At 37.4% G+C, this 25354-nt stretch overlaps 1 protein-coding gene across 1 annotated transcript in view; it reads left to right on the forward strand.

Moving 5' to 3' along the window:
* The window catches only part of LOC134531211 (dynein axonemal heavy chain 2), an 864487-nt gene that overhangs the window by 107381 nt on the left and 731752 nt on the right, over positions 1-25354 (forward strand). Inside the window, exons 8-13 of the mRNA XM_063366870.1 lie at positions 5557-5722; positions 10443-10579; positions 17985-18161; positions 22774-22939; positions 23980-24126; positions 25097-25311. Coding sequence (XP_063222940.1) covers positions 5557-5722; positions 10443-10579; positions 17985-18161; positions 22774-22939; positions 23980-24126; positions 25097-25311 — 1008 coding nt within the window. The remainder of the gene's footprint in view (positions 1-5556; positions 5723-10442; positions 10580-17984; positions 18162-22773; positions 22940-23979; positions 24127-25096; positions 25312-25354) is intronic.

Consider the following 25354-nt stretch of genomic DNA (forward strand, 5'->3'; position numbering starts at 1 on the left):
GAGACTTGGAGTGGAAGGTGGTGCAATTGATGTTGATGGTTGATTTGAGGTTAGTGAAGCTTGAATGCTTGTTGGTCGTGTATAGTTCTGTCTACAAACAACGTGAATGCAAATCAACATTTTCCCCGTTAGTTTAGCTTGCAAACCATCTTTTCGCTTCAAGCTGGACTCATTAATTTTGTTTATACCTCGCTTCACGGTTACAACTGGAAGATCGCTATTTAAAGGCTTCCCACAAATAGCACAATATTTGTCGAAATCTTACATTTCTAAATAATTTTGAACTAAATAAATCATGAGCACTTAAAAAATGTTTAGATAACATCGCTTATTAACATTTATGCACGCATATCACTAGGGACACCTGTTTGTGGTGAAAATTCTTGGTTGAATTCGTCAATTTTTTTTTGCTGATTTCAGTGTTTTTTTTGTCAATTTTTACCCCATTTCGTCACAAATTTCGCTAAATTTTAGGTTGAGGAAAAAATTGTTAGCGAGAGTACTATAACACAACAAGGCTTTTTTAATATAATAATACACATACTGTACGATTTTCTCATCGAAAAAACCATAAATGATCCAATAAAAAAATTAAACACCAGTTTCTTAGTCAGAAAATGCTAACGTCATCATTAATTCCATGTTACAGGGCTTTAGGTTTACTCTCTTGTCACTCATTATGTTCCCATACATTGAGAAACTCCTTTCAGTATACGTTACTGATAGGAACCCACATTGATCGGAACACTAGAACTCTCGAGATACTCAAGTAACTTGCAACTTTTACGGCAATGTTCAACAAGAGCAACTGCTTGACAATGTATCTTTCCAACTTCACATGCAGTCAGATTTTTGAAGTACAGAATAGGCCTGTGTGAATAGTGTTTTTTTGGATGCGAAGCGAATATCAAATCGAATACTAAAAATATTCGCGAAGCCGAATCGAATTGCGAATATATTTCTTGACAAGGCAATATTACACTTAAATTATTAAATACTGGATTAATAGGTAATAGGAAGGCTATGATTCAAAGTTTTATTTGTATTATATTTTTAATAGTAACAAAGCAAAGTAATAAGCAAAAAATTAAATTCTAAAAATTACAATGAATAAAGCAAAACAGTTTTTTATGCAGTTATATTAGAACAACAAGTGTGCTTTGTTTTTTAGGCAATTAAGTAAAAAAAAATGATGTGCTCCTTTCATCAGTAACTATCCTAACATAATCTAATCATTCCAATAATTGAAACCATTTTATCGTATTATAAATAAAGCTAACCTAACTGTTAAAATACTTAACTGTAAGTATTGCAGTGTTGTTTCACAGAATCATCAAATATGTTGAGAGGTATTTAACAATACCTTTTTTTATTTATATTTAATTGTTTTCAGAAGAACGTATTATCTTCTACAAAATTATCCATTTTAAATTAAACGAAACGTCTCTGTATGTTATGATAATATACTATAAAATGTTTCATTATTTGCATTTCTTAGTTTTGAAAGGCAGAAGGATTATTGAAACCTCTAATATAAAGTGCGGTCATGTCCTCACAATATCATTTGCGTCTTTACTCCTAAAATTAAACAAGTTTATTTTATAGTTAGGTTCAAACAGATATTTACATATAAAAAGAAAGATTATATAACTTCAAAAGTATTGAATACTTAGTGTACTGTAGGGTAATACTTCCGTGAAAAACAAAAGGCAGATGTATGCTTATAGACGTAAATTTCTTTATACAATTTGTTTGGCCTTGGGTAGTGTGAATAAACTTGCCTCGTGGCGTCGAGAAGATTTTATTGCATTCGTTACACATTGCCGCCAAACTTCCCGATTCGATGAAATAATCCCAAATAAGACTTGTTTTTTTACGCTTTAAACAAAAACCCGATGATTCATCATAACTTCAGCTTGAACTAGCCATTTTACGTGGTAAAGAGAATGTTTACTCTTTGTCGTCATAACCGCACACCTCACGACTAAAAACAAAGTAGCAACTACGGCCGTGGCTGCAACTGGAGATTGTGTATTGAAGTATTTTGTCGCTTTAGCTAACTTGACGAAATTAAAAAGTCGTGCGTAATATCGCATGTGATAATTTTTAATTGTTGAGTTATTTGCGTTAACGTATCGGACTACACTGGGTATGCGCTCGGTACAGCGCCAAAAATGGTTTTACCTTCGAAATTCATGGTCGCGCAGCTTAGAAGTGATGCGCACGGGGCCAGAGCAACTGAGTGCAAGTGTAACCGAACAAAAGAGCACTCACGCCGAGCGCCGATTTATCGAGTATGCACCGGTTTCGACTTAGGATCGATACATCAAAATAACGACGTAAATAAAAGAATGAGTCCAGAAAAACGTATTTTTTTTCGCGTATTTCGCAAGATCTTTGTTGTTTCGTGAAGTTTATCATTTTTCGTGAGAAAAGTGAATTTCGTAATTATTTCGCGATTTCGCGCCTCGCGAGAAACAGGTGTCCCTACATATCACTTCTAAACCAATGCTGCCAAATTTCCAAGGTCAAAATGTTACATTTCAAATACACACATTTCAAAATGGCACAACATAATATTAAATTGGACAAAAGTAAATTATCTGAAATAAGTTGAATTAATATTATCAGAAAAAAATTACCTTCACCAGAGGAAACCAAATTATTTCACAATTAATATTTCAAGTAATGAAACGTATCACAATATTAACTTGAGGCCCAATGCTTCTGTTGGCCAGCTCTTCCAACACTGCAGAACGAACATGGAGCCCTGCAGCCCGCCCACCTTGACCCTAACCACTAAACCACTCTTCACGCTATTGCCGAGATAAGTCAAGAACGTGTAGCCCACTCCTGCTCCGTCATCGCGAAGACTTAATAAACGAGACGCAATAAGAATATGCATACGTGGTGTGCCTGCCACTTAACCCAGTTCTTGCTGCCAAGGCTCAAACATATTAACCCTAAAAGCCACTTGACCCTCATATGTTTTATGACAAATTTACCATTATCTAAATAATTTCGAAAAGGGGTTGTAGTGATCCAGTTCTTGCCTTTGTCAAAGGCAATTCGGGTTCGAAACCAAGCAGGAACTCCCAGATTTTCGTCAACAGGAATCGAGCCAAGACTATGACGCAGGCCAAAGTGTTTCATCAGAGAGCTCTCGTTCCTTCCGCCCGTAATATGTAAAAATAAACACCAACCGAACAATTATTTTTGACTCCATTTTGTATTGCGAATGAATATATCACTATATTAATAATTGGCCTACTATTAGATTTAGGTTTCTATTTAAATTTTAAAGTTTTAAATCCTGCATGTAACAGAGGAATATTAAAAATAACAATCTCATGAAAAGAGTAGATTGTAGGGAAGCTGGGTAGATGAATGTAGCAGGTCGGTGCATGCTAGCCATACGCCTGCACTCACTTCCCCCCCCTCCCCAGCAGTAACCAATGAATTCCCCGATATAAACTATACATCATTTTAAAGCTGGAAGTGTGTGCTACAAAATTTACTTGAAGATTTTGTGAATTTCCAATATTTAAAAACATCCAGAACGAGAACTGCGCATTTTGACATTAAAAACCTGTTTTTTTATGTTTGTGATTTTATAATGCCATAACTATCAACATTAAAGAAAATATTGTCAGAAACAAAATTAAAAACCAGATTTTTGAGAAAAAAATACGCTAGATATTTACTACTTTACACAATTTTTTACATATTCACAAGCGATTCTGTAAAGGTCAACATTTTAGAACTTCCGAGAGGGGTGGGGGGGAAAGCACAAAGGGGAGAGGCAGGGACTTTTGAGGAAATACGTGTCTTATAAGGGTCTGGCATCTGACAAAAATTCAGCTTTCCCGGAATTAGTTGCGACAACAGGCGATTTTTGGCCTTCATTTACTGGGCTAATAGAAACTGAAACCATGTTTCGCGTGACATGTGATGCTATCTATTGGGTATGCCCATAACTACCGTATTTGCACTTTAATGGGTCACATATTTTATGCAGATTTTTAGTTTTAAAAAATTAAGTACGATTCTCATGAGAATTTATAAATTTGGGTAAAAAAAAAAATCTTTTTTGATTGCAGTGTGTCTGAGTATTTGTGTAAATAACTATCCTGTGTCTTGTAATGAGTAAGTATAAATTGTTTAGTTAAAATATCAGAGCATTGCGTGAAAAGCAAAGGCGCCATTGTGTTTGTCTGCCCGGCTACCGTTCCAGTCGCCTACCCGGCGCCGCGCCGGCAAGTGACGAGACTTGCTGGGCTGGCATTCGGCTGGAGGAGGGAAAATCGGGGCAGAGACTAATTGTCGGGTATGCGTCAGCCACCCTTAATGAGGCAGAAACCTGATATCACAGCAATGAGCTAGAGTGCCTGGTCATCTACTGGGCTATTAACGAAAACCAGTATTACCTGGAAGATGCTCATATCACCATCAGGATGGATAACTGGGCCCTCACTTGGCTACATCGCCTGAAGGATAGCAAGGCCAAACTCATTTGATGGGCCATACTGCTCTGGGAGTTTGACTTCCAAGTTGAACATTGCGTCGGGAAGAACACTGAACTCCCGACGCCCTGTTGAGATGTCCCAGCCAGTCCTCTAGGGAGGGCAGCGAAGAAGGGAACTCAGGGAACAACAGGTCCTGGCATAACATCTGCACATCACACTCGTGTTTGGTGCTGTGCAGCTATCTGACAATCAGCCAAGGAGTGCAGGTGTTTTGAGAAGTCACAAGGTTGTTGGCATACCTGCTTCTCAAGTCCCTCCAGCCTTTTGCTTGCTTCTTGATCTACTTGATTGTTGGCTTTTACTCCCAAAACCAAACTGTACTTAACTAAAAAAAAATTATGAACATGCAATTCTAATAACGTTAAAAAAAATTTAATGTTAAAAGTTAAAAGTTAAAAGTTAATGTGTTAATAAATGCCAGCAAAATGCTTGGAGATTCCCAGAGATGAAGTGCATGCTGTAACATCCTTGCTGCTATACTGTGTTGTCAAAAATTATGATACTTATAGAGCAGATTCATAATTTCATTACCTTCCTCTTAAGTTTTTTTTACATCTTATATGATTGTCGTAAATTATTTAAATTATCTTATTGTGTTGCTTCCATTTTAATTATTTTTAATCTGCGATATTTCTATGTTATATATATATTTTATATGTATATCTATATTTTCAATTAAAAAAAAAAATAGTGCAGTTTGATCAAAGCTTGTTTTGCAATCCCTGTCTTCTCCACACCCACAAATATTTAAGATTTTAGAAAACAGAAATAGTAAAAAGATGAAAACTTGTTTTTCAATATCTGACTATTCCAAAAAAAACAAGTATTTTAAATTTTATAACACAGAATCAGTTTTACGATAAGAGCTTGTTTTTCAATCCCTGGCTTAAACCCAACACACAAGTATTATAAACTTTAAAATACAGAAATAGTTCATGGATAGTCACGTAAAATAAAGATATGTATTCAAAAGGCGTTGTATATTTTTTTCTGTGCAAATAAATTATTGTCATTATTGTTTGTCTCCCAGGGAAAGGTTAACAGAGCTGTGCCGTGCGCTCAGCAATCAGGTGATTCTCCAGTGCCGCAAGTCTGTGGACCTGTGCACCATCTTTAGTGGCAAGACTCGGACAGGCATCAACATCCTCAATGAATGCATTGATTGCTGCCTCAAATACAAGTTGCTGTATGAGAAAGTAAGTTGTAGTTATATTTTTTAACAGATGTACCCTTTTATACCTGTGAGTTTGGATCTTTGCGATTTGCACCACAAAAGCAAGGCTAAAACATTGATTCTGAGCAAATGGATTTCAAGTTTAATAGTAAATGTTATTGTTCAGGTAAGAACTTTGCTCTCTTAAAAAATTGTATTTAGTTAGGTACCTAATTATTTGCAATAATTTAATTATTTGAAATAGTAATTATAAGTTGATGTTTTATATATATATATAATGTTTAAGTTAGGGTCTAAACAATAGCTAATCATGTATATACCATATTTCTGATACAGTAGAATCTCGTTATAGCGAGCACGGTAATAGCGAGAACACGGCTATAACGAGGTATTTTTGAGGAATTTACTGCGTGATCGCTTGAAGCGCGCTTTTGTTATTTGTCTGCTTTATCTCCACCCCTCTCGCTCGCCACTAGACATCTTGTCGTTGACGCCTGTCACATTCTTCAGCCTTGCAGTCGCCACCTAAGTGCGTGGCTTTAAAAATAGAATCCCGTCCTTTCTTTCTTTTATCAAACTTCCGTTAGTTATCTGTGCCGTGTGTAGAAAAAGTTTGAGATTGGAAAAGAAACAACGTAAGAAAGTATTTTTTACAAATTAGAAATATGTATGTTTTTGTTTTTATAATCGTGTATTTTCACGTTTTTTTTTGGCATCTTATCTTAAAAGAGATAATATTATAAAGCCGCTCTAATGAGATTTAATTGTTTCTTGGTTAACAAAAACTATTAATTGTTTATATTCTATTTATTATTATTTACGCGACGTCATACTGCACGCGTACGCAATACGACTGGATTCGTTGCTACAACATAACATAGCATGTTATGCGGTATCAGAAGTAACGAGAAACGTAACGATAGTAACGAGTACTAATTGTTACAGTAACGAATACATACGGGTACACATTTTTTCGTTACTTTTACACCTCAAGTAGGCACTACCGTATTTATTTCCGAATCGATAGGACAGTTTTCTTGTAACTTTTGTTTCGGTCAGTTGTTGGGGTATCTGTCTGGGAAAGGGGTGGTGATGGTTTGAGTTTAATCCCAAATTTATTTTCTAAAAAAGTTGACAGGTTTCATTAAATGAAAAAGGTATAGTTTTCCAGCGACAATTTCGTTTGAGGCGTACGTGCTTTGCCGCAGCCGCACTCCTGCTAGTTTGTAAGGAATTAAATCGTCGCGCTACACTAGCACCACCTGTTAGCAACATCCCGAACCAACATGGCCGCCAGCAGACAGCCCGCGTCGGCAATAGATAGCAGGACAATGCTGCGTCGGCCGCGGGCTGAGATGCTATACTTACGTGGCGTGGTAGCTGGTAGGGTATTCTGGTTATTTTGACGCAATCGGTGATTGCATCTGTACTTATGGGGTATCGTTTTAAAGAGAATTCACACATCTGCTCACAGAAATTAAGATTTCGTTAATATAACCTGTTATTTTCCAATTATACAGGTTTAAACACAATTTTTATGCTATTTTCGGTTAATTTTTATTTTTTTGGGGGCCAAAATTTGTCCAATTCGGTTATAGCGAGGACACGGTTATAGCGAGGATCAAACCCGGAACCGTGACACCTCGCTATAACGGGACTCTAGTGTACCTGTGCAGAATTTTTATAGTTAAAGTTAAATATAAATGTATTTATAAATTTATAAATGGTATAACTTTAAATCCAATTATTATTAATTATTATATACAATAAACAGGGTGTCTACTGACCCTGGAAAACCTGGAAAAATCAGGGAATATTGTAATCAGAGAATAATCAGGGAAAAATCAGGGAATTTTGTTAAAAATCAGGGAATTTTTGTTTGGTAGGTTGTAGTTGGCAATACGTTTTTTGTTTATTGATCTGCTTGCATTGACGTAGCATCAAGTGTATCGCGTCCCATTATTTTATTCTTGGATGGAAAATAACGAACAGTTCCCACGTCCATTTTCTTTTATTTACCATCGAATTCGGAAGTGGCGTTAAATCACGTGATACAAACTGGTTCAAGCTGGTCTGTTATCCTGCTGATGTACGTAATGCAGCATGTGCTTCCCACGTTCGGATTATACCGACAGGTGCATTTAATTTTAAGTATCTATGGATGCCCTCAACGTAAACTGGGCATTTTTGTTAGCTTTGAAAATACATATCACAGACACTTTTGGTGAAGATTCACCATTGTTGCTAGAAATTGGTAGCTGTGGACTTCATACGGTCCATGGTGCTTTCAAAACTGGAATTTCTGCTATACAATTGGATGTTGTTAGTTTTTTCAGGCACAGTTACTATTTGTTTATGCATGTACCTGCAAGGAGGGCAGATTACATTAGAATAACTGTATCAGAGCTTTTTTCCAAGAAATTTTGTGCAATCAGATGGAATACTGCAGTTGCTGAGCCTGTCATGAAAACTTTACCCCACCTAAAGAAATTTGTTAGTGAAGTTTCTATTTCATCTCTCTCTTTCAGTGTAGTGAAAAGTGCTCTTGAAGATAATCTTCTAGAAGTAAAATTGACATTCTTCTACTCTTTGGCATCAGAGCTGGAATTATTTCTCACGATGTTCCAAAGTGAAGCACCCATGGCACCTTTTCTCTATGATTCACTGGTAGACATTTTATTAGCTTTGGCAGGAAAGTTTTTGAAACCAGAGGTACTGAAGAGCTTTAGGAAGAAACGCAATGTATCTCAATTGGATGTAGATAACCAGGAAAATCTATTGACTGCTAACAATATCAAGTTGGGTTATGCAGTACGCCATGCCATCAAGAAAGAGAAAGTACCAGTAAAGTCTGTCCTGGAACTGAAAAATGATGTTAGGACTTGTCTAAAGGTTATGGTAAAAAAACTTCAAGACAAAAGTCCCCTGAAGTACAAACTTACCAAGGGAATTTCCTGCTTATGTCCGTCTGTGGCTTTAAATTCGGGTGTGAGGAAACAGCGTGTGAATTACAGTTTAGAATGTTGTCTTCAAATCAAGTGGCTATAAGGACAAGAAGCTGATAACATTGAGTGATCATATCAGTTGGTATGTTCCTCGCAAAATTCTGAAGCACTGTTCTCGTCTTTTTCTCGAGAAGACTGGCGCCTTGATCACTTGTGGATGCTCATTCTTAAGGCACATACAGTACCTAGCTGCCAAAACAGGACTTCTAAAGTTTGTGAGGATGATGTTGGTACTTAAGTGAGTTGTAATACTTTGAAACCCGTCAGTGTACCGTTATACAGTTTTTTCAGTTTTGTGGAATGTCGTAATTGTGTTACAGAAAACCTGGAAAAGTTCAGTTTTAGACCTGGAAAACCTGGAAAAATCAGGGAATTTCATTTACTAGATCTGGTAGACATCCTGTTCTCAAGGCTATGCTATAAATTCAAAATGTGTTTTGATATTTTGTCCTTAACTAGCACTCAGTTAATCTATGAAAATTTATGTAATTTTGATTCTGAAGTATTATGCAACATCTTCTCAAATTTGAATTGATGTTAGTAAATTCTGTATTTTAATCACATGTACATTAATGTCCATGAAAGAAGTAATTTTTGTAGTCATTTGTGTGATTTTTATGTTTGCCAATCTGTGTGCTAGTGTTGGCCTGAGCTCATATCACAAGCATGTCACTGGGGTCCAGCCAGGAGACTAATAATATACAGTGGAGAACTGGCAGTGGCTGAAGATCTTCTCATAACCACGAGCACTCATAACAGCCAATTAATGATGATTGGTGAATTACTTATTCCTAAGTTTGATTTCCACACCTTTTAAAACAGTGGATTGTAAAGAAAATAAGTATACAGAACAAAAATTTTTGCAAATTTATTCATAAACACAAAATGTTGGTTGAAATTTTTTTTACTTGTAACCATTTAAATTTTATTGTTAAATGTGCTGCTATATTTTGCTTCTCCACTCCAACTCCCAGACATTCAGACTCTTAACTTTAATGCACTCCCAGCGATGAGACAGCTTAGTTGAAAAACAACACACTGCATCTAAACTGCATCACGTAAGTCACTTTTGAATGCTGTTGTTTATTGCCTCAGGCAATATAAGATGAAACAAATAACACTTTGCAAAGTGAGTGCGAGGGTGGAGGCTTAGGGAGCGCTAATGGAGTTTGTCGCAGGTTTCCTCCCACTTCCTTCCTCTCCTCTTTCCTCCTCTCTCACCTTCCTTTGTGACCACCATCTCTCTCTGCATTAATATTTCTTCATACGCTTGCTCTTGTGCAGCAATGGCAAAACTCTCAATTTTTTTTTAACTGTCCTCTTGCTGTTTTAAGAATGGCCGTGTAAATAACTCGTACTGATGGAAGTGGCACCAGAAAAACTCTTGTAAATACTGTATAAATATACTATGGTTTTTACAGTCAGTCTGAGGTGCATTACAAAACTCATAACTTTGCACCTCTTGTAATATATCTTACGCATGTCGATGATGTTTCACTGTAGCTTGAATCAAATGAATGAGAATATGGCGAGAGACAAAACTCAACATAGTCCATTCCAAAAATGCTTTGCCCACATATGAAAAAAAGTGTTCTTGAATAGGCCTTAAGGACCAATATTTGTTATATAAACACTGTGGATAAAATAAATTAAGAAAATACCAATTAATTATAAGATTTTAATTCCTGATTAGTTGTTAAGAGGAATGAAAGCTATCCTAATCTAAACATTGCTCAGATTTCAGAGGCCCAAAGAGTAGCAGGTGATGTAACTTTGGACCTTGACGAAGCTGCAGTTTTCAACCATGTTGACTCCTATCTTCAACGCTGCAGTGATCTTATAGAAGTTTGTAACACCATGATTGTTTATGGCAGGTAGGTAAGACCTGTAAAACTCAACATAGTTTTGCTGTCACCCAATCTTATAATTATAAATATGGGCACTGGACTGACCCACATATTCAAAGGCCATGCTACAATTTCAGTAACAAGAAGAGTTTCAAACATTTTTTGTGGAGCTTGCTCTAAACTTATAACTGCGCTAAACATTTACTGTTACCATTGCTAAAATATGTTAGCATAATAAATTGGCACTATTTTCCACTCATAGAAGGGACATTAGGTGACTAGTGCTAATGTTTTTAGTTTTTACTAAAGTATTTTTATGTTTTTGCTCAATATTGAGAATTTAAATATGTAAATTGTTGTGTGTGTTACTATACTAATCTTTATTACAGCTGTACTCAACGATCATCCTCATTTATATCTCCTCCATACTGGCTTACCCATGTCCGCCAACCTTTAACACTGTCCCCTTTGTCTCCTTCGTTACACTATGAATACATATATTTGTTGCGCTAAACATCACCAGTTTAATCTCTGCAACTACCAACTAAACACTTTACAAAATATCACAAGTTCAGTCTCTACGGTTGCACAATCCTTCTGCCATTTCTTATCTTACACCCATCTTCAATTTAGTTCTATACCTATCTTCTTTTCTGTGCTCTTCCACAGAAATTTGTCTAAAGGCTGAACAGTGTGTCCTGCTTGCTGCGGTAACTGAGTTTCTGTCGGAAATCCCATTGCAGGTGGTGTGGCTGAAGTATCCTCTGTTTTCTCTTCATTAACTTTTACCAGCTGTCGTCCATTATGCCAAAATGTGTGTGATTCATTTGACAGCTGGTAGGTTCTGGGATACACTAAATCTAACAAGTCTGGTACCCATACCCGAGAACCCAGATCTAAAGGTTCTTGCTCCTTGGTTCCATGGCATCTCACATAGTCATGTTTACTGCACTCCTTAGGGAGGCCATCACGTTCCCGAATTGTCTGCAAAATTTACTCGTCACACTGTGGCTTCAATGTAGTGGAAAGAGTGGGCAGTGTAGTTCGCAGCATCTTGCCAAACAACAATTCAGCTGCTGGTGGTGGTGCTGATTCCAAAGGTGTAGCTCGATACACCAGCAAAATAGGTTTGGGTCTCTTAATTTATCTATGATTGTTTTAGCCACTGCTACAGCATTCTCTGTTTCCCCATTTGCTTGTGCAAATCTGGGACTGTACTTGCAGTGGATAGAAAACTGCTGGAACTCTGCAGTTGTAAATTGTGTTCCCCGTCACTACGAACTGTCTCTGGTTGCCATGCCTGGCAAATGTATTCTGCAGCTTAGTAATAACAGCCTCTGCTGTAAGGTGGTTGCGTCATGATACTTCTAAGTACCGAGAATAATAGTCTTGTATTATAAAAATTTCGGATACCTTGTAATTCCATTATAATCCCCACCATGGACCATGCTCTGGCGATGGTATGGGAAGCAGGGGTTTTGCATTCTGTACTCCGTGTTGCAAACACTGCATGCAGTCATCCATGAGTCCTTTTATGTCTGTCCTTTGTCTGACGCCGGCACTCTTTATTCCCATGTGCCCCTGATGTATTTTGTGCCTCATACCTTTGGTATGATATCCATGCACCATACATAATTAGTCTATTCTGGTATGTTATAAGGCCAAAATGCAGAATTATCATTGCTGAACTCATTAAGGATGTCCTGTTTCAGCATCTGATACACTTCATCCTTGTCCTGCATTACATTAATTTCCCTCAACCACGTATCTGAGAATGGTGGTTCTTGTAGCACGCTTTTGATAAACAACTCCTCTTCCATTACTTCTTGAGCATTGTGCTCTGGCTTTGTTTCTGGTGCCTGAGAAAGTATATCTGGTTACATAGAACAGTTTCCCTGCTATGTGTAAAATGGTATAGTCAGAATATAAGACACATCCGCATTCGCTGGAGATATGTAGTAAGTTCAGCCACAGGCTTACTTGACAAAAGGTTAATCAAGGGCTTGTGGTCAATGACTATCTTCTCACCTAATACATACACTCTAAACCTTTCACGTGCCCACATGGTGGCTAAGGCCACCTCCTCAATCTGTGCATAGTACCTCTTTACTTCACTCACTGTTTGAAGCATATGCCTTGGTCTCCATATTCCTTCATGACATTGTTCTAGCACTCCACCCAACCCAAATGATCAAACACCTGCAGATACTCTTGTTTCTCGAATAAAGGGCTAGAACAAGCTGTTGGCTAATTCTTCTTTCAACATTCTTTCTGCGTCTTGTTGAGCTGAGCCCCACACCCATTCCGTGGCTTGGTGTAGTAGGACTCTCAATGGTTGTGTCTTCTCTGCCAATTGTAGAGTGAATTTCATGAGGTATGTGACCAAACCTAGGAATCTGGTGAGTTCTGACACGTTTGTCAGGCTTGTTGGTTATCACACTAGTCTTCTCCGGGTTTAGTTACACTGTGCCTTCACTGATTATATAACCCAAAACCTGAACAGTTTTCTTCCTAAAACTGCACTTCTTGTTAATTGTCACCCCATGTAGTTCCAACAGTACAAGAATTTCTTCCAACCTCTGGCCATGTTCTTACACAGTGCTTCCACATACCAGTATGTCGTTTGCCTGGTTCACTACTCTTTGATATCCTCCGACGATCTGTTGCATCTGGCACTGGTAGTGTTCAGGTCCTGAGTTTAACTCCATTGGCAACCTGTTAAAATGAAACAAAACTAAATGGTGTTATGAATGTGGTAAGCACTGCACTTTCTTGTTGAGCTGAATTTTCCAAAAACCCATAAACCCCTCAAGGCATTCAAAACTGTGCCTCACCTAGAATTCTGAAACTGGGCCAGTGTCTCCTCTACAGATGCTAGTTGTAGCCTCTCCCTTTGAACAAATAGGTTGAGCTCTGTATAGTTCACACAAAATCTAATTGTGGCGTTTCTCTTGGGAACTACAACTATCGTGAACACCATTCTGTTGGAGTATGGATTGGGGAAATTACCTCCGCCTCTAAAATTTTATCTAGTTCCTCTCTTACTTTCTCCCAAAGGGGTAGTGTCACATGTCCAGGGGCCACCACAGCGAAAGGAACAGTCCTATCTTTAAGTGTGATGCGATACTCCTGACTCAATTTACTGAAACCCTGAAATACAGTGGGGAATTTATCCACATACCTGTTTGCAGCACTTTCAACTTTTGCCACCTACCTCAGGCAGACATTTAGAGCCTTTATTCGACCCAGCAATGTCATCACCTGATGTTTCACTAAGTAAATTTCTTGGTGGACATGCTTGTCTTCAGTGATAGCAGCACTGATATGGCAATAATATGATTTTTATCTGCCCCTAAAAGCTTCTTGCCTGTTTTGCACACTGGTAATCCTTACTTGTCACTCAGATAGGGGAAGTTCATACAGAACCGACCATCTTACAGTACCGACCATTCCTGGTTGTCACTTCTGACTCTAGGTAGCAGAACTTTGCAGGTGTTCATGAATAATTTTTACCTTCATAGTTCGTATTCTGTGATGACTACCATATTTGTTCAGAGTTGTGGGAACAGTGAGCAAGTAAAGGTGTTCATTTACATTTTGTGTGTAATAAGTTGTTTTGACAAAGGCATATCTCCTTTCTGGGGTAAGTTGTTGTTTCGTTTTTAGCATCCACTTAATATCTTGAGTATAAGGTCTAATTAAATGGTATTAAATTCACGATATTATTTGAGATAAATTTGCAGCTCGCTTTAATGTTATCACATTGCTGTCGTACAGTACCGACCACCCTATTGTCGTCCAGTACTGACCAAGAAATATATCAACAAAATAAACACATTAAAGCTTTTTTTCATGTTTGTTAAAAAATGTTATGTTCACATGGTAAGCCTACCACCACACACTACACATAAGTTGCATCCATTAGATCGGGTGGTTATGCTGCCTTTCAAAGGAGCATTCAATCAAGCCTGCAGTGTCTGGCTGAGGAAGTATCGACCTTTAAAAACTGCTCAGAGGGATGTTGCTGGTCTGGTTAACACTGTCTACAATTCAATCTGTAGAGTGAATTTGGCACAGTCAGCTTTTGTATGTACATGATTATGGCCTTTGAACCCAGGTGTGTTCTAAGATTGGGATTTCATTACGTCTGAGTATTTTCAAGAGCCAAAGATTACTAATGATGAAGCTACTCCAGTATCTTCAGAGGATCAGTGCCAGTCTGCAACATTGATGTTCTCTTCAAATTTGAATGTTTTCAACTGCATAGTTTTCAACTGCATAGTTTTCAAATCAGGACCTGCATCACCTCTTCCTCCAGCTGAGCTTACTGAACCACAGCCTGGACCTTCTTCGCTCTCTCCAATCAATCTGTCAGAACAGGGAAGTTTATCGGCTCTCACACAAACCATTCAGATTGAACTTCAACCGAAATGTTCTACAGTTCTCACTTCAACTAATCTCACTGAACCCCAACCAGGACCTTCATCATCAGCTCCCAATTCAATCTCACATATCAATCTTTTACTACTTTGTTCTTCGACTTCTTCAGAAAATGTTGATGTCAACAAAATAATTCAAAAGATATCTCCTTCCAACAGACATTCAGAGGTCAAGATGAAATAAAAAAACAATTAAACGAACACAATAATCAGAGATCCTTACCTCAACACCTTATAAAGATTTACTTGTGGAGAAAAAAAAAATTGACTGACTAGAAGGTGGGAAAGGAGTGAAAAGACAGGTGAAAAAAATCAAGAAAATAAGAAAGTTTGGGGCTACTGAAGAAATGGAAAGGAAGAAAGATGAGAAGATCAATAGAAAACATTTAAAGAACCTAGACTTTTGTGAAAATTCTAACAGGAAAAAACTTACAGAAGACAAAACGATAATTTCATTTGTCGTGAATCATTTGAAGAAGACTGGGTGCATTGTGTAGAATGTAAAGGTTAGGCGCATGTTGAATGTACATCTCAAGGAGGCATATTTAAATGTAACTTTTGCAGAAAGTGAACTTATCCTTAAGCTACTGTAATTTAATTTTGTCATGTTATGGTGTTTTTCTTATGAAAAGTAATATTATAATTACTGTACGAAGTACGTTAGAGAAATATTAAAGTCATTATAATTGTTTTCTTAGTTTCTTAGATTAAAATGTTATTATAATTAAAATAATAGTCGTTAAGACCTTAAAACGTTTAAAATAATGGCTGATCTGTACTGGACGACAATTTATTTTCCACTCTACAAAATAAAAATGATTACTAATATAATTAAAAAATATTATATATATTTTAATAAAGAACTAGTTAAGGTAACAGATTAATGAACTAAAATGTGATACTTAAATACCTTACCTTAATTACCATTAAAAAACTTAAGGTGGTCAGTACTGTAGACTCTCCCCTACTATTTGTCGGCCTACTTGGCTACTTTGTTGAAAACATTTAAAAATCACCCAAAAATTTTCAAAGGAATACAAAAATTATCTTAAACAATTCAGAATATTACAAAATTTATGTACGTGTCTACTTATCCAGAACTGTAAAGACCTAAAAAAAATTATAAATATTCAAAAAATAATTCTTAAAAAATTTAAATTGATAATCAATTTATGTCATTCATTCAAACTCTGACTAGCACAAAAGAATAAAGGATTACAAATAATTATATTAACATCTAATTATCAATAATACTCATCATCACAATTTGGCCAATCCAGAGCTCACTGGCTAGCTATGGCCTGAATTGCAGATACATAAACACTTGAAAACAAATTCATCTAAAGTTGCAGGTAATCTGGTGTAGTTAGTTCTGTCTGTGACTGTGAAATAACTCAAAACTATTAATAGTGATTCTCGAATAAAAGAGTGGAAATGAATTTAAACTTTATTCTTCATACAATGAAAAAAAAACTTAGTGGTTCTTTACAAGTTAGCTCTGCAATGAAAAACATTCACTAATTCCTGCTTATTGCTACTCGCAGTCCTGTGCTTTTACGTAATAATGTCCCTAGTGACTCCATCATCTAGGTACGAAGATACACGGGAAATACATCCCGGTGGACCAATGGACCACCCGGGCCTACGCCGCACGTCTGAGGCCTAGCAGTTCTAGTTAAATAGTCAGAAAAAAATACTCAAACAAAGTTTCATACTTATTACGGCATGGCCCCAGCACCCAGACATGAAAATATCTGCCCCAGGCTCATCTGCCCCTGCACGTCCTTTTGGCACAATAATTGAACTATGACTGATGAGAGAAAGCACAGTACAAGAACACACAGAAAACAGTAAAAACTGGCGTGAACGCTTCCTTCCTATTGGCTACAATGATTACTCTTACAACTACGATTAAATGATTTTCCGGTCATAGAGCTGTCCCACGGTCCTGGTGAATTTTAGAAAGCGATAAATTATCATCTGTCATTTTGGCGCCTTGGCGTCGCGCCTTTATCTTTCTTTCACTTAAACCACTGTCTTACATTCTAGAAACATCACCAACTCACTATGAAATTTACACAAAAAATTATAATTATAGGGAGAACATTTAAATGAAACAAAACATTGAATATCATGTTCACATAAATTGTACCTTAGCCACAATAGTGATAAATGGTTAAAATGTAGTTAAAAAGCTTTTATAAATAAAAATACTTAAATATCAAGAATAATTATTAGACTACGCCAAACCATAAAAATATTAATACAAAATTAGGTCACTGTGACCTTGAATTACATAACCACCTGATATACTGAATTAAAAAAACCATAATATTTATTCTATCAAAAAATACTCAGCAATGCTACACAATAACAAGAACTTTGCACAATAAATATGCCTTACTATTTTTTAAAAATATTTATACAGTTCTTTAAGATTTTTTTTATACAAATTGTGTTAATTACACTTGCCTAGGCTTTATTGAATACCACTGTTTTACCTTAATTTTTTTGTTTGTATTTTTATTTTTTATTTTTGGTATATTTGATTGTATTTTTTTAAAAATTTCATTTTCTGTGCTGAGGCTGCCAAATTTTAATTGATGTGTCGTAATTAAGTCGTATTGTATTTTGATGTCATTCATAGTCTATGGTCCAAACCCACAAGCTTTATTTATTTATTTTTTTGTGTCCAATTATTGTTGAAATTTCAAGCTTATGACATTTATGAAAAAAAATTGGTAAATTTTCTCTCAATATTGAAAATTTACCTTTGAAAATGGAAAACATAGTGCTATTTTGAGGAATGTTGAGTCTTTTTTGGGGAAAGAATTATAAATTTTTATGGTCAGAGATCACTAAAATCCAAGATGTTGGTCGGTTACTGACCCATCTACAATCCATAGTCTCAGCCCGTGCCAGAAGCGGTATAAGCATGCTACTCACTTATTTTAGTGGGATATTAGTAATATACATTGTTAAATGTATTTTAGATTGGACGAAACACGCACCATTCCTTTGCCATGCTTTGGTGGCACGAGAGGTTTAGAGTTTGAGAAAGCTATTGAAGACATTGAGAAGAAATTTTTTCTCTACTTGAAAGAGTTGAAGGATGTACAAGAGACAATATTGGATGTTCAGGAATCATCCTGGTATGAGAGCATAATCAGGTATGTTGCCAACAGCTCATGGATACTGTATGCAGTCTTATCTTGTAACTTATTACTCTAAGGACAGTTAGAATCAGTTACTTCTACTAGTAAGAACTCTTAGTCTATGAAAAAAAACATTGCTTGTAAATTACATGAATAATTAATTTTATTTGCCATTAAATACCACTAAATTTAGTAAAAATTAATACATTAGAGTCTGTATTAATTGTGTTAATGTGAACCATGGCATCCTTGGATAAGTCAAATCTCGGATAACACGGAATGTAGCGAGAAAATTGTCTTGGTTTTCAGTAGGCCTAGAGGTATAATTTTTGGGGGTGATGTTTTTTCCAGTTTTTCTTCAAAGTATATTCTTTTTTGTCACTCCATGATTCACCCAACCAGTAAGTAGCATCTTTGAAGTTAATGTTCTCTAGACTGTCGACAACAGTTAGATAATTACAGTAAAACCTCTATTTAACAAATCTCAAGGGACCAAAATTTGTTGTGTTTGTTGTAAAGGGGTTTGTTAAATGGAGGTTTCGCACAATATATTTCTAGTCATGATAAAGCTTCACATAAATGGCTAGAACTTTCTTTCTGACTGTTTAATACGATATGAGGAATTAAACATGAAAAAGTACATAGAATACACTTGTTTAATGGCCAACCATTTGATGCTTGGAAATTATCAATTCCCATCCCCAGTGCTTCCTGGCATGCCTTTTCTTGTAAAATCGGCCCAGATACGATGTTAGATGCCCTAGCCTCCATTAACCAGTCCAAAATTATCTTGTCCAAATCATCATTTTTACTTGGATAATATGGTCGAAAGTGTAGACGCCGGGATGTCTAAACGTTTAGTTATATCACTTTTTTTCCCCACATTCATCAACCGCATTTAAAATTTCTAATTTTATTTTAACATCAATCTGTCGCCGCTTTTTAGGATTAGAATTCATTTTACAGTAGTGCCGTGTTGATTTCCGTAACTACGTGTGGAAATAAATAAACAACCGTGAAAACTTAAAAAACGGAAATTGTACTACACCATAGTTATAAATATTTGCGGATGCGCATCTTTAACCATAGAAACGCCAAATATACTAGTTGTTCGTCTTGCCAGAGCGATGGTACGAGAGGTTTCCGCCACTAGCGCTAAATGTACCCGCCATTTTGAACAAAGTGTGGCATGTATACACGACGTGTGTTATCCCTGATGCTTTGTTTATTTATTGTCTTCCGTGATGGTGCATATTATTTTAGGTTAAACCCACGTATTTTTAAGCAGTGAATGCAAAAAAATTAGTGGATGTCTTGTAGGATATGTTTATTTTTGCGTGTTTTTCAAAAGCGGCAGTTCGTTGTAAAGGGAATTTCACTATTTCGGAACAAATAAAATTCAGTATTTAGAGGTTAAAACAGCATTGATCTTATGGAGGTTCGGCGGGACCAAAATTTTATTTCGTTGCATGGGGTTTTTCGTTAAATAGAATATTCGTTAATGGAGGTTTTACTGTATCTAGATCCTCAAGCAAATGTTTCAACAGTCTTTGCTGGTGATGGCGCTTCAAGTCGGCTCAGATAATAAGGACCTCAGTTAATCGAAGCTCTGTTAAACAAGACTCTACTGTACGTTTTTCAAAACATAATTGACTGCTTAAAAAGGTGTTTAGAATTAATTTTTGAAGCGCTTTACTAAATATAGTTTTTCTAGCTAAATATGTATGTTGTGGTTATAAGTGCAGTGTATAATTATCAGACATGTAAGTTTAGTATGAAATTTTTATTGAAAAGGCTGAGTTTATGCAAGATATACTGCATGTGTGTTACATAGTAGATTTTGGATTAAGCTGTGATTATGGAACCTCACTCACTTGCCAGTTGGGTAATTGATTAGGGGAAACTGTTCTGGGACTTGACGACATTTATAATTTTGACATCCTCCTGTGAGGTGCCTAGTAATTGAGGCCCTTTGTATATTTTTAACTGGTAAAGTTAATGGTGGTAGAGGTAAGTACACATTAAAAAGGTTCAAGTTGGATTCAAATCTAAATAATATAAATAAGTTCAAGAGGTCAGGGAGAGGGTGGCACCCCTGACAGAACTCTGCTTGCAAAAGGTGTGGTCCACAAACATTGGCGGTGATAAATGCTAGCGATCTTCGTATTTCACTGTACTGTTAGGGGATTTAATGCACTCTAAACTGTAACTCAACACTAAACAAAGCAGCATGCAGCTGTACCATTTTTGGAAAAGAACACTGAACACCAGCCCTGCCTGCGTAGGAAAAAGACTTGTCTTCACGAAGGGGGAAGGGCGGGACAAGTGGTGTGGATGGTTGAGGGGGAGAGAGGGACCGCAGGGCTGTTGACTGTTGCTTGGCGGTTGGCAGCGAGGGATTAGGATTCAGTATTCCTGAATGTCATCTTTGGTTGAACAAAATGTGTGTAGTTTGTAATTTTTATAATTAATATTAAAAATTTCCAAACACACAATACACCTATTCCTCACTTAGCATGACTAATTTGTTCCTAAAATTGCTCGTGTTATTTGAAATCGCGTATTCTGAAGCATTAGTTTCCATAAATAGCATGGCTAATTTAATTAATGTGTTACAAAATTGTCTAGAAAAATATACTGTACGTAATATAAATGCGTAGAATAACACTCATTAATAAATATGTCACACCATTAATCTTTTTATGCCTCCTATCGCACTTTGTATGACAAATACGACGTCAGGTAATGAGAGATACGTGGTTATTTACTTATTGTCAGTTGGCTGGCTTACTTGCCCGCCTGGGCGTGACCTTCAACTCACGTCGCGTACATTTCCAAACCATACTTTACTGACAGTGAAACCGATATTACTGTCCGGATAGTTACATTTTAATTTTTCAAAAATTAAAGTGCTTACCGTGTCTTATCGCATAATCGTCGCACAATATATAAGATCAAGTTTCAAAAGTATGGGTGCAATTTTTATGCGAAAAAAAAATTGTTGTCAGGTAAAGTTATTCATAAAAACATAACCCATTCATGGAAAGTACGTTTATTTAAAAAGTAGAATATAAAAAAAAGCACGCCAAATAATTTAAATTAATAAGTCATGCAACAAAAACCTTTCTTCAACTTTAAATAGAAAAACAAAATCTGTGACCCAAATGCGAGCCTGAACGAACACATAACTATCGTCAAAGTACACACCTCAAAATAGTGCGGGCTATCAAATGTAGTAAACTCGGCACAAGACAGAGAGCGCAAGTTGCATGCAATCGGTGAGATACCAATATTGTTACGAACGTGACATTGGCCGGAACATGTGCAGGTGCAGAGCTGGCTGGCGACTGCCGCAATATGATATGTGCCGCGCGCGCCTGGAAGATAACAAGGATTGTCGCTTTCCCCCCTCCTTCCCACCACTCCCCGCCCGGCGCCCTGCCTTTGACACGTAACTGACACCGGACAGCTGGGAGTTGCGCGAACCGCTGACACGTGTTTTCGAGAGATTTCTGCCGTCACGACGGCTCGCGATGACGCGACAGGCCCCGGCGGCTCTCGTGAGTTCTGGAATTGCTGGGGCCTATATATAGGCCTGAGGAGTCTGAGAGTCTGAGTCTGAGTAGGAGTTCGGAGTGTTCAGTCGGGAGTTCTCCTGCGGCGGAGTTTCCAGGCGATAGTGCCTAGGGTGCGGCAGAGTGGCGAAGACCTTGGACGAAGGTTCCAGGGCAGGGAGTGAGTTAGTTAAGTGGAGTCGGGAGTTCTCCCGCGGCGGAGTTTCCGGGCGATAGAGTCGCGGGCGTGGCGGAGTCCCGAGTGAAGTTCCGAGCGAGGCGTCGAGTGGGATCTCGGCGAAGGGTGCGTTGGCAGCGGCAGTGTGTGGCGACGGAGTCCCGCGGCGGTGACCCACGAGGGGTGCTGCGGCGAGAGTTGCGCCAGAGGTGCGGCCCAGTGAGGTGTGCGGAACGAGTGACTGGGGAATAGACATTTCTTTAAGTGTAGTTAATTATTTGCCATCTTAGAAGATTAATTGTAATTGAAAAGTAGTAGTAATAAATAAAACTGTGTGTGTGATAAAAATCTTTAATTGGGCTATCCTTTACGAACCCCCGCGGTAAATCGTGACAATATCGATATTCGACTAAGTGTGCGCACTCTATACAGAAAGCAACATAGCCAAACATGAATGATGTCAACTAGCGCTGGCTACCTTTTTATAAATGGTACACCGCGGCGACGCAGACTAACAGATAAAGGTTATAACATTTAAAAATGTCTTTAAAAGAAAATTGTGTGCACAGTTGACTTGCTTAAAACTAAAGTGCCTTCATGTCAATCTGCGCGCATCTAATCCCCCCTTATTTGGCTAACTGTATCCCACGGCACATCTGTTGTATACAAAAGTTGAAACAGACTTCGTGGCGTCGTGCCCGACTTTGTGTTTCTTTTATAAAAATATGCTGTATTGTAATTTTTTTTAATGAATCGCAAGTTATAAGTTACTTGCATAAAACCTTTTTCATCAAAATTTTTGGGAAACATTGCTTTTTTCATGTTAATTACAGAAATGCATGGATAAGTTATGAACTGTTGCTGTCAGTTTGAGCATCGTGCACATCATGTGCAGGTTCCGCGGTCACATCAAGGATCTGGACATAGCGATGGAAAACTTGATGGATGCTGTGTTTGGGACAGTGTCACAAGTTGAGGAAGGACTGTATGCTCTACAGCCATTCCATCACTATGCTCACAAGAGCTCCATACAACGCATCTTCAGAGAAAAGACTGACAAGGTATAGCAACTGTTTTGTGGATGAGGCAATACATAAGACTTTTTAAATTTCCCTACCAAATGTTCTTAAGTGTTTAAAGGATATACGTTTTGACTTAATAAGCAATCATTTGTATAAGGTGATTTGTATATCATTTTGCCTTTTGCCGTATCTTATTATGAAAACTTGAATCTTTTGTCACTTGCGTAAATGATGAAACACAGGTTCTACTTGTTAGTAAAAAATGTCAGTACGTTCATTGGACATTTGCAAAGTTCAACAGGAAAACATATTCTGGCCATCTTCATTTAAAATTCAGGGTTTTTTAGTTTGGATGGGAAATTTGAGATTTTGTAGCCAACAGAAAGGCAGTTTGGTTCTTGCAAACGAGATCACTTGTAAAATAATGCCACTGGTTGCAATAACGTGTTCCAGACTCAGAAACATAGCTGGCTATGGAACATGCTTTATTGATTATTTTCAGATCATACTGAAGAAAGAGAGTTGTAGGACTGTAGGACATAACACCATTGTTCTTACTATTCTTGATGTTTAGGTTCCGCTAAGTATCTTTAAATATATATAGTATATTAGTGGTTGAAAGTGATTTGCATTAAGCAAAACTTCAAATATTATAGTTTCTGAAGGATTTATACAAATATTAATAATGTTATTTACTTTACAATAAAAAAGTGTTTTTTTTCCTAATTTTTTTTACTGTGTATGGTTTTTTCTTGTAATTGGAACACGGAATATGATAAAAGTATTTTATGCAGAAAATATACTTACTATGTACTGGTATACCCTTTATAAAAAAATACATTAATCTTAAAATTATAAATGAAAAGGAAAAAAAAATTAAAACAGTAAAACCTTGTCTCTTTTATTACTGACTGACAAATGAGACTATATTTGCAGTTTGGATATAGTCACAGGTATACATAAGATCCAGATTGTTTGCCATGGGTAAAATAGGACAATGCACTGGTGCTGGTAGTTGAGAAGACTGAAAGATCTTGGAGACTGTGTTTGTCCAGGTGTAGGAGACTGTGTTTGTCCAGGTGTACGGGATGCTGGTGGCAAACATGCAGTTCATCAAGAGAGAGATGGTGGACGAGAAAGAGCAGTACCCAGCCAACATGCAGTATTACTCTGGACGAGCTCTCATGGCACAGCACAAGAAGAAGTATCTCACCAGGCTTGTGAAGGCTAGTGCCAACATTGTATTTGCTGAGGAACCTGGGTGGTTGCAAAGCAGTTCTGTTAGTGCTGCTGTTTAAAGCTGTTTCAGCCTGCATGGCAGTGTGTTGTTTGTGGAGGGAGGTGTGTATTCACAAAAATAAACATTTAAGTTCTCCATTATGTCAGTAACGTTGCTGCAATGAAGAGAAGACTATTCAGGAGGGAACAGGCGCTCTGAATCCCCGCTGTGGGTTGGGAGGGAGGAGAAGTCATGTGCGGGCATCACGAAGCCCCCTGTCATGTCATTCCTTTTATTTTATTGCAATTTGTAGTATGTTTCATTATTGAAACATTATAAGTTAATTTTTATTCTTAATTTTTGCACCAGATATATTTCAAACATTATCTGCTATTAGTAAAAGCGAGGCAAATATTCAATATAAAACTTTGGCCCGACTAATTTCATATTGGTTACAGCGAGGTAATGCAATAATGCATACAACTTTACTTATATGGTTCTATTTTCAAACTATTCCTTCATTAATACCTGAAATTACAATAAAAAAAAATTGAACCAGGGTGCTGCTTGTTTAGTTTTGGTAAAGGCTGGTTCATGTAGTGGTGGCCCCCACCTCCCCCCACACAACACAGAACTAAAACAAACTGGAGTGATGAAAGAAATAATCTACCACAGGCCGCATTTGACCTTTTAAGTTGGTTCAATTATTTTTTTGTAAAAATGATTTTTTCTCACTTTTTGATTAGTACTTGTTTTGTTGACATGAAATCAGAAATATTTTTAAATTGCTTTTTAAGGAGTTATTAGTTTTTATCATTTTCGGACTTGCCATTTAACTAGAGGTATTCCACACCGCCCTAAACACTGTGGTCATCCGCCCGTCCCAGGGTTCACATAAAGATAAAGTTGGTAGCAGATGTTAAAGTGGGACAAGGTCTGTCGAGAGGCAGGCAGGCAGACGGCGTGGCTTGCCACAGATGCTGGACGAGGCGGTGTGGCTGCCGCAGAGCAGGCTGGGCCAGGAGGCTCGCGCACAGCACCTTCACCTGGCAGCAACGCTCGACAACACCGTGACTCAGCTGTACAAGGAGTGGTCGAACCGCCTGGACGACAACATGCTGTCCCGCCTCGACCGTCCGCTCATGGGCCGCAGCAGTGTGCATCAGGGCTGTCTGGAGGCTAACATGGACCGGTATGCCACGTGTTTATGTAGTTCATTTAAAACAACACACATT

This window comes from Bacillus rossius, chromosome 3 (assembly GCF_032445375.1).
Source record: "Bacillus rossius redtenbacheri isolate Brsri chromosome 3, Brsri_v3, whole genome shotgun sequence".
In the NCBI taxonomy this organism is placed as follows: Eukaryota; Metazoa; Arthropoda; class Insecta; order Phasmatodea; family Bacillidae; genus Bacillus; species Bacillus rossius.